Source organism: Temnothorax nylanderi, unplaced genomic scaffold (assembly GCF_030848795.1).
Source record: "Temnothorax nylanderi isolate EJ_2023f unplaced genomic scaffold, tnyl_v1.0 TNYL_tig1017_pilon, whole genome shotgun sequence".
Classification (NCBI taxonomy): domain Eukaryota; kingdom Metazoa; phylum Arthropoda; class Insecta; order Hymenoptera; family Formicidae; genus Temnothorax; species Temnothorax nylanderi.
This window is the reverse complement of record NW_027250079.1, coordinates 5086-15172: the sequence shown is the minus strand read 5'-3', so window position 1 is coordinate 15172 and position 10087 is coordinate 5086. Positions and strand designations below refer to the sequence as shown.

The 10087-nt window shown below is 32.2% G+C and overlaps 1 protein-coding gene across 1 annotated transcript; it reads right to left on the bottom strand.

Moving 5' to 3' along the window:
• Positions 1-552: 552 nt before the first annotated feature.
• On the bottom strand, positions 553-2246 carry LOC139786356 (uncharacterized). Its single transcript, XM_071725522.1, has 3 exons — positions 1924-2246; positions 1577-1811; positions 553-1419 (listed from the first exon to the last, which is right to left on the bottom strand). Exons 1-3 carry the CDS (start codon positions 2244-2246, stop codon positions 721-723), a joined length of 1257 nt encoding a protein of 418 aa, XP_071581623.1. The 3' UTR covers positions 553-720.
• Positions 2247-10087: the final 7841 nt, after the last annotated feature.

Below are 10087 nucleotides of genomic sequence, written 5' to 3'. Positions count from 1 at the left end.
TTCTGTAAAACTTATAGTTTTCGAGATTTTTCAGGGTTTCCATACTTTTCTCCCACCCTGTATATGTACATTATATTATATATCCTTCTCAGTTCCTTTATATTTAGAGATTATATGGATTGATAAACTTTTTCCAAATTAATGTTATTGCACGTCTAATCTAAAAAGTATGTAACCTATTATGCTGATAATAGGTTACATAATTAGATTAGATATATAATTAGAATAACTTAGAAAATTGTTAACATAACATTAGTAATAGCACATAGTTAACTTGAAAAAAACATTCACAAACCTGCACGTTACAAAAAAGCTGAGATGGATAAATAATGGCTATAATCAGCAGAGAAAACTGTAACTATTATAAAATTCATAAATCTAATTATTGATGTATGCTCTCAGCTTCAGTCCAAATTAAAAACATACCTATACCAATTATTTTACACAGTTATTGTCTCTGCTGAAACACAGCCAACATGTATATATATATATATATATACATATATACATCATAACAATATATATATATATATATATTGTTATGATGTAAATTTACAGCATAATATTATAATCTTCTTTACAGTGCAATATCTGCAAATGTGTAGTGTATGTGGAGAAGAGCATATCTATGATAAGTAAATCTCTATATTCTATGGTATGAAATATGTTGAAAAGTGATTATAGTTAAATAATAGTAGTAAATTTTGAAACACAATCAATTTATATCATTAGTTCTTGCCAAGGAACCTGACCTTCGTTTATAAAGTAATCTGCAAAAGTATTTCGAATGTCACTTGCGTTTCTTGCATGATTATTACTGCCACAATTGGACAAACTTCTGAAATTTATACGTTCATCTATAATTGTTCTCCACTCTCCAGCAATTATTTGTCCGTTTGCAGACTGTCTGTCAGCATAAGTTTCTGCACAATATTGTGTTGTATCCATCAACAGATTATGCAAACAAATAGTAGCTTTGATTATGGAATCAACAGTTTCAAGGGTATTATTTAAAGGCTTTTGAAAAATACGCCACCGACTTGCTAATATACCGAAGGCGTTTTCGACAACTCGTCGAGCCCTACTTAGTCGATAATTATAAATCCTTTGTAGTATTGTCAAGTTTTTTGATGGATACGGACGCATATTAAATGAAGTTAATTGAAAGGCTTCATCACTTACAATGACGTACGGAACAGTATGTCTAGCACTAATAGAAGAAGGATCAGGTAAGTCCATTACATTATTATAAAATCTTTGTCCCATAGCTGAATGTTTAAAAATTCCTCCATCGCTATGTCTGCCTTGTGCACCTATATCGACGATTAAAAATTTATAAGTGGCAGAAACAAGTGCCATTAAAACGACACTATGGAAGCCTTTATAGTTGTAATACGTGCTTCCTTCTTTTTCCGGGCACTGCAAAGATAAATGTATTACAGTACCCAGAGTACCCAGAGAGAGAAGTAAAACTATTGAAGCTATATATATATATATATATATATATATAGTATCAACTATTGAAACTGTATGCATGTATGTGTATGTAATTGTATATAGTCTAAAATAAACTTACAATTATAGAAATATGTTTCCCGTCTAAAGCACCGATGCAATTGGGAAAGTTCCACATTTCTTCAAATTCATCAGATATTTTTTGCCACCCATTTCGTGTGGGAGTAAATAATACATCTGCGTTGAAAGAATCCCATATAGCGTCACATGTCTCTTTTATTATTTGTCCCGTTGTACTTCTGCCAATTCGGTAACTTAATGCAATTGTTTGATATCCATCTCCAGTTGCCAAATAACTATAAAATAAGATATATCACGTGTTTTTTAAATGCTTTTTGCAATTTTTTAATGAAATTATTATACAATATTATTTAGAATTGACCAAGCTGAACAATATAATCATTGTACCGTAACGTCATTGCCAATCTTGATGCGGCTGGGATTGGACGTCTCCAGTTTGTTTCCATTTTCGTGATTTTAGGTCCTACTTTTGCCAACACAAAGTCAAACATAGTTGATGACATTCTCATATAACTGAAAAATGTCTCATCGTTTTGAAATCGCATTTCTTGTATTAAGTTGTACCAATCTCCTTGCTGTTGCTTCCGTTGAAGGATTGGATGGACCCAATATCTTCTCTGTTTTTGTATAGCACATTGATTCTGAATTCTGCTATATATTAAAAGAAGTAAGCAGATATAACGTCTGTGCCTACGCAACGCTTCGTCCATTGTAACTAAAAATAATAAATAATGTTAAACAAAACATGCTTCAGTTTTAAGTAGAATATATATAATAGTTTATAAAATAGTTTTACCTGTGTGTGTGCTTTACTGATCACACTACGTATTGGATAAAAAATTACCTCGGACTGGTACTGGATTCACGATCGCACGGATCCTCGACGCTATCTCTGAAAGAAACGTAACGATGCAGCAAAACGTTTAGAGTACTTTTCCGACAGATTACAGGACTCGAGATGAAATGGCTGACGCGTATCGTCCTTAAAGATTTACAACTTGGCATAGGAACGCAAAGAATACTGCACATCTATCATCCTGACGCGACCCAATCAGCAGACAATATTTTTTAAATGTTTTTTAAATATTTTTTTTTTCAGTATTTATACATTGTTACAGTTTATTGTACAAATAATATTTATTTAATGTTTATTAAACGTTTATTTTACATTAATTATTAATTTAAAATAATGATTTAGAAAAAATATTTATTTAACGTTTATTTAATATTTAGGTCACATTAATTATTCGTTTGCAATAATATTTTTTAAAAACATTTATTTCACATTTATTCAACATTTATTTAATATTTATTTTACATTAATTATTCATTTAAAATAATGATTTTGTGTGAGATCGTGATAATTCGGTTGCATGTCAGCGCATGTCACGCTTTCAATAAAGTAATTGCCTAAATAATTTCGCTCGCAGATCACCGCTAGTACACCGCTTTTCTATACCGCTTTGCTATACCGCGTACCACCGCCGTTTCGCACTCGCTTGCTTAACTGCTTCTCGCTGCTCTCGCCGTGCTAAACTCTGTGCGCGCTCACGGCACTTGCCTAAAAGAAACCTTTGTTAACTCTGTACATATTTGACATTATAAATGCTATTTTTTCTGTACTTGCTGTGTCTTCTCTTGTGGTTGTCTTTACCTCGCGCTATCTCGCGCTACCGCGTGCTCTCGAACAGATTTCGAAAAAATATTTATTTAACGTTTATTGATTAATATTTATGTCACATTAATTATTCGTTTGCAATAATAATTTTTAAAAACATTTATTTCACATTTATTCAACATTAATTTAATATTTATTTTACATTATTTATTCATTTAAAATAATGATTTAGAAAAAATATTTATTTAACGTTTATTGATTAATATTTATGTCACATTAATTATTCGTTTGCAATAATAATTTTTAAAAACATTTATTTCACATTTATTCAACATTAATTTAATATTTATTTTACATTATTTATTCATTTAAAATAATGATTTAGAAAAAATATTTATTTAACGTTTATTGATTAATATTTATGTCACATTAATTATTCGTTTGCAATAATCATTTTAAAAAACATTTATTTCACATTTATTCAACATTATTTTAATAAAACTCGTAAACTATTATTTACTGTATATTCCCGTAGGGTTCACAGTCTAGTATCTTACGGCGTTTTTGCAGGGACGTACCCAACCCTATCCCACTCTCATCCATTTCCTTTGGACCAACGGTTTAACGTCTCTTCCGAAAGACGGAGCCCAGTTTTTTCCGCACAAGATCTTATCTTGCACGGAGGGCGCAGTTTCTTCGGAAAAAAACTTTTTCCATACTACATGGCTCTAGTGGACTCGAACCTGGTTCCTCAGATTACGAGTCTGGCGCTCTACCACTAGACCACACTGCCGCCCCAACATTATTTTAATATTTATTTTACATTATTTAATCATTTAAAATAATGATTTAGAAAAAATATTTATTTAACGTTTATTTAATATTTATGTCACATTAATTATTCGTTTGCAATAATAATTTTTAAAAACATTAATTTCACATTTATTCAACATTAATTTAATATTTATTTTGCATTAATTATTCATTTAAAATAATGGCTTAAAAATAAAAATACCATTATTATATATGTTATAACATGCGCTAATAAATTCTAACACGGTTATTATTTGTACGATTAATTGTGTGATTATTTGTGAGAAATTTTATATGCAAATTTCTTGCGAATGCTTGAGCGAGTTAGACGGAGTCTACAAATTAAATGTGCAAGTCTCAGAGTCGCAGGAACGGTCGTAAGACAGAAATTGACCAATCACAGTCGAACGCTTTTAACTGTTATATTAATTGGTCAATTTCTTTCTTAGTGTCTGAGCAGAATAGCTGACTTATAATTTCAAGACAGTGTTTTATGCTTTAAATCTTTGTTTTTAGCAACGCACAATACTGTCTTGTGTCTCAAGTCTTAAACGAGTGTACAAAGTGTCAACGTTGTAAGACTTGAGACATAAGACAGTATTGTGCGTTGCTAAAAACAAAGATTTAAAGCATAAAACACTGTCTTAAAATTATAAGTCAGCTATTCTGCTCAGGCCCTTACGACCGTTTCTGCGACTCTGAGACTTGCATCAAACCGCTCAGTAGCAATCGAATGTGATTGGTTCTTACTTTTAGAACCAACAAATCAACGTAGTGTGTGTTGATAAGACGACAACTCAGCAGTCGTTCTGCTGAATTATTGTAGACCCCGCATTTAATTACGGCTCCTATTATACTGCACACAGGACTACACGATAACACAATAAAGTGACAAAGCGGTGACCAATCACCGTTTTCATTTTTCCGAATCGAAGTATTAGGCTGCTTTCGAAAACGTCACCCGAGTGCACACGAGTATACTCTCTTCTCTTTCTAACTCACTGAGTTAGAAGGAAAAGGAAGTATACCCGTCTGTACCCGGGTAATATTTTCGAACGCAGCCTTAATAGCGTACGTCGGTTCGGCACGCTTGATTGGTCGCTTGAGTTGCGACAACGTGCGACGTGCTTATGTTCTGTGGACGTGACGTGTTTGCGCGTGTCGGGCAGTCGGTGACTTATAGCGGAGCGTGCGGATGTGTATAGCAACCATAGCAACTTCGTTCTTCGTTCCCATTATTTGAGTGCCGGTAGGTTTGTGATATAATAAAGTTCTAAAGTTTAATTCTAACATCATTATTGCCCTCCCGCAAAGACTTCCTGCATAACTATTAAATTTCTTACAGCAACGTATGTACCGTTGAATGCACATGGTGAGCCGCGGAATACCGCGGAATTAAACGACCACTCGATCGCCGACCCACGTTATTTGACAATCAATTTAATGTGTGATATTACTTTTCTGATTCAATTTAAGAGCTGTGTGGAGACTGATAGTAACCGCGTACAGTTAGAAGAATTAGAAAATATATTTAAAAATCACACATGAAACATTATTTCAGCATAAAGGTCTTGCTATGACCGTCTATGGACCTTGCTCGATTTTCAATTGCGTTATACAAACAGCGGTCTTGTCAATGCCTTAAAATACAAGTAAATTTTTTTTCTTTCTTATATGTATTTTATTTTGTACTGCAAATGTTTATTTTGTTATACATTATATATACAATGTGTACAATATGTACAAAAAATAATATTTAGTAATAAAAAATTAAATATAACACAAATTTTTAAAATTATTAAAAAACCTTTCAATGTAAACGTTTCCCAAATATTAAACAAACATTTTTTTAAATGTTAAAACAAACGTTTATTAAACGTTAAAATAAGATTTTTCTAAACGTTAAAATAATATTTTTCTAAACGTTAAAATAATATTTTTTAAACGTTAAAATAATATTATTTTAAACGTTAAAATAAATGTTTTTTTAATGAAAAAAAGGGAACTTATCCCATTATTTTTAACGTTTTTAAAAATGTTTGAAAAATGTTTTTTAAATGTTTTTTAAAAACATTTTTTAAATATTATTTTGCTGATTGGGGAATGATAAATCTCTTGTAACGAATGACATGCGCGAGATTTGTAACCAGTTATACGACCCTAAGATCAAATTATTATTAAGATCACTGTTCAATTAAAATCACCGTTCAATTAAATTTACGACCACCATCGAACTATATACAGACAAAAATTACAATCTTACAATATACAGAATAGGTTAGAGTGTATCCGTTGAGAAAACATAACAATTTGCGTATTTGCGCATGCGTACAATGCTATTTTAACGCGTGCTGTGTGAACGTCGGAAAAACAACTTTTTCTTGCCGCATTGCCGCGCTGCCGCGTCCTGTGTGCAGGAGCCATAAGGAGGAGGAGTCAGGGGGACGGATGGACCCCCCAATGACGACCCAGGCTGCGGTCCACTTGACGCTACAAATGCTTTGGAGCATTCTTCTTCTCCTTCTTTCTTTATTGAAAGAAAAGAGAAGAGGAATGCTTCGAAGCATTTGTAGCGTCAAGTGGACCGCAGCTCAGGAGGCATGAAGATCCGATGGAAGTAGAGGGCGCAATGACAGCGGAGAAAGAGAGGACTCGGGTGGAGGACCCTGCGGTGACAAAATAAAATGTCCCTCAGGGTTCTACAGGCTAACTTGAACCACGCCCGCGCCGCCCAGGACTTATTTGTCCACACAATGGCGGAGCGCGGGTGTGGTTTGGGTATAGTGGCGGAGCCCTACAGGGTCCTAGCGGGTCATCCCTGCTGGGCCGTGGATAGTAGTGGCTCCGTCGCACTGACGTGGAGAGCGCTGCCACACTCCCCCCTATGCACTCCTATTAAGGCTGAGGATCAGTGTTGCGATCGGGGCTCCCTTTTTCGCGCATGCGCGGCGAGAATGATATCAGTACAGTAACTAGCACGGACGAAAAGATGTACCGTTATTCACCCCCTTCAAATTATTTAAAAATTTGCTAAAAATGTATAATGTAACATATATATATGTATGTGTGTACATGTTAATATATATTTGCATATAAATATACATATAAATATATACATAAGTATATAAATTACATATACTATATATATAATACAAGATATTTAAAACTTAATAATAAATTTAATAATATATTTGTATATATGTCAATTTTCAATTAAGCACAAAATATAGAGAAGAAAATAAAAGACAAATATTAAGCTCTATCTCTCCTCTTTAACCCTTCGCTTGTAACGTCTTTTTCGGCACCTGTAACTGGTAACGTCGGGTCACTCGTGTCCGACGCCTAAAAAATACTTTAAAGTGTTCTAAAAAAATCTGAAAAAATTCATGTTACCTTATTAACTATCCTACTTTAAGGATCAATCGCTATATTGCCGATTTTTTCATTTGTTTAAACAATATATTTATATAAACAAATAAAAACGTGAAGAATGGACCATTTTTTTCAAAAAATCGTAACTTTGGCAAAAATTAATATATTTTAAAAATTCAAACGGGAAATTAAAGTTTAAAAATAGTACTTTAAAAAAAAATATTAGAAGTATGTATAAATTAATGGGATGCTTAAGTTTTGAGCATCAAAATCACGTTTTTTGAAAGTACGTAAATAGGTACAAATTACAGTAAAATACACATTTTATTCATTTTTAATCAATTTTATTCATAAAAATGTAATCAATCACAATTATTTATTACAAAATTATAAAAAAGTACAAAAATATGAAAAAATTATAGTAATATCGAGGCTAAATTATTGTGCACAGTCAAAACATAACTCATGTCTGTGCTCTTCACACACAGGCATACGGCATTTACATGAATTTTTAGTAAAAAAAAACATCCAAATTAAAATAAACATTTTACTCACCTGCTATTTTTAATCAACGTAACTGGTAACGTCGGGTCACTCGTGCACTTTCAAAATTTCGTTTGGCTCTCACAACGGCTGTTTACGCACTAGACCGTCGGCGCTTGGGGAGCTAGTAGCTTAGTAGTATCAGAGAGAAGGATGAGAGTGGTCATGCCCGCATTTTAGGTGGTCCCCGTCCATGAGCGCCTCTATGTGCACAAAACGTGCACATTGAACTACGTAGCCATGTCCACGAAAATTTCTGATGGGTAACGCGTTATGTGCACGCTCTATTGGTTCTGTTCCGTGCTATGTGCACGATCTTTTGGTTCTGTTCCGTGCTATGTCGAAAGCGTCGGTAATGCATAATACTTGTATGGAGGGGATGTGCTGGCCGCGGCGGCCGCGCTCGACGCTCGGCAACACTCGGCAAGCTTCGAGCCAGTTCGAGCGAAGAGAGAAGGACAGACATACGATCTGCTGTCTCCTTATTATAATGTAGCTGTAGCTGCTTAGCACGCATTTCGGGTATCGCGTCTCGCGTCTCACCAAGCGCCGAGTCTCGAGTTGGCAAATCGACGATGCGTTGCGTTACATTTATGTTTCCACTTACGAATTTTAATTGTTATGTTTATAAATATTTATTTAATTATATTATATATGAAATTTATAAATATAAAATTTACAAATATAATTAAATAAATATTAATAAACATAAAAATTAAAGTTTGTAAGGATAATGTATAAAAATAGCAATCCTTGTTTTTGCCCATACGCTTTTTTATCTGAAAAAAGTCCTACATTAAAAACATTAACTTTAGCACAGTATAGCATAATATTTAAAAATATTTAAATGCATAATAATAATTAAATAAATATTAACTATCGAGAAAAAAATTGTAGTGTTGTTTTTACTCTTATTAAGTATATAATTTTAGCTATCCATGTTTAAACGACCAAATCACGAGCGCCAAAAGAGAGATATTGGATTAAAATAGAAACAATTTATTAAACAAACAATACACACGGTTAACGTTTCGACTGTACTTATAGTCTTATTCTTCGGAACGGATTGCTATGAAAGAAGAAAATAAATATCAAAAAACATGATAACGTGTTTAAGTTAACATTTTAAAACATTAAACAATCTCTTAATAATAATATAAATAAAATAAACAATCTAATTGAATCACAAATATAAAAACGCCGAAATAATCGAATAAAACGATGACAACATAACTATAAAATTTATTTATATTGAGAAGTAAAGAAGGTAATCTCTTCCATCAGAAAAAAATGTAAAAAATTGTTAAGGAGATATTCTGGTTTGAAAAGTCATAAAGAAAGATATTTTTCAGGAATTTTTTGCAGGGAAACGAAAAGAGCGAATAACGCTAAACTGTATATACATGTTTATTTAGCCTTATTTTGAAAATATATTTTTAGTTTTAAGTAATAAAAATGCTCTTCTTTTCCATATTATATCCTGTCATTAGAAGGTGTAAATGACAGACGCGAGACGGTGTAAATGATTCTAGCTGTTCTAAGTATCTGAAACGCAAAAACCAAAAATTTTTTTATTCAGGAGAAGTGTGGCTATCGTCTGAACTAGAACTAAACTAATATTTCCATTCTGGCGGCCTTTTTATTAAAAATATTATAACTTTTTTCGAAACTTTGGAAGTATTTTATTAAAAGAAAAAAAAACTAATAAACGTATAATTTTTATTCTAGTTCAGACGATAGTCACACTTCTTCTGAATAAGAAAATTTTTGGTTTTTGCGTTTCTGATACCTAGAACAGTTGGAATCATTTACATCGTCTTTCATTTATACCTTATTCTAGTGACCAGGATATAACATAGAAAATAGAGCATTTTTGTTACTTAAAAAATAAAAATATATTCTCAAAATAATGTTAAAAGAACATGAAAAATTTAATGTTATTCGCTTTCTCCATTTCCTACAAAAAATTCATGAAAAATACCTATTTTTACGAACTTTCAAATCAAAATACTTCCTTAATTTATTATTTGTTATTAATATATATTGTTGGTAATTCATATATAAGTAATTAGAAAGCATATAGTACAAAATAGTTTTAATATTCAAATTATTGCAATAATGAAGAAATCAATTATTTACAATATATTTACATTTTCTTCTGTGTCTGTATCGTATGTATTATTGCAGACAAGTTTCTTTGCACGT

Coding starts and splice junctions, on each gene's coding strand:
- LOC139786356 (XM_071725522.1), bottom strand. CDS start 2,246: ATGGACGAAGCGTTGCGTAGGCACAGACGTTATATCTGCTTACTTCTT. Junction 1,812..1,923: donor AGATTGGCAATGACGTTACG/GTACAATGATTA, acceptor CTTATTTTATAG/TTATTTGGCAACTGGAGATG. Junction 1,420..1,576: donor GGAAACATATTTCTATAATT/GTAAGTTTATTT, acceptor TTATCTTTGCAG/TGCCCGGAAAAAGAAGGAAG.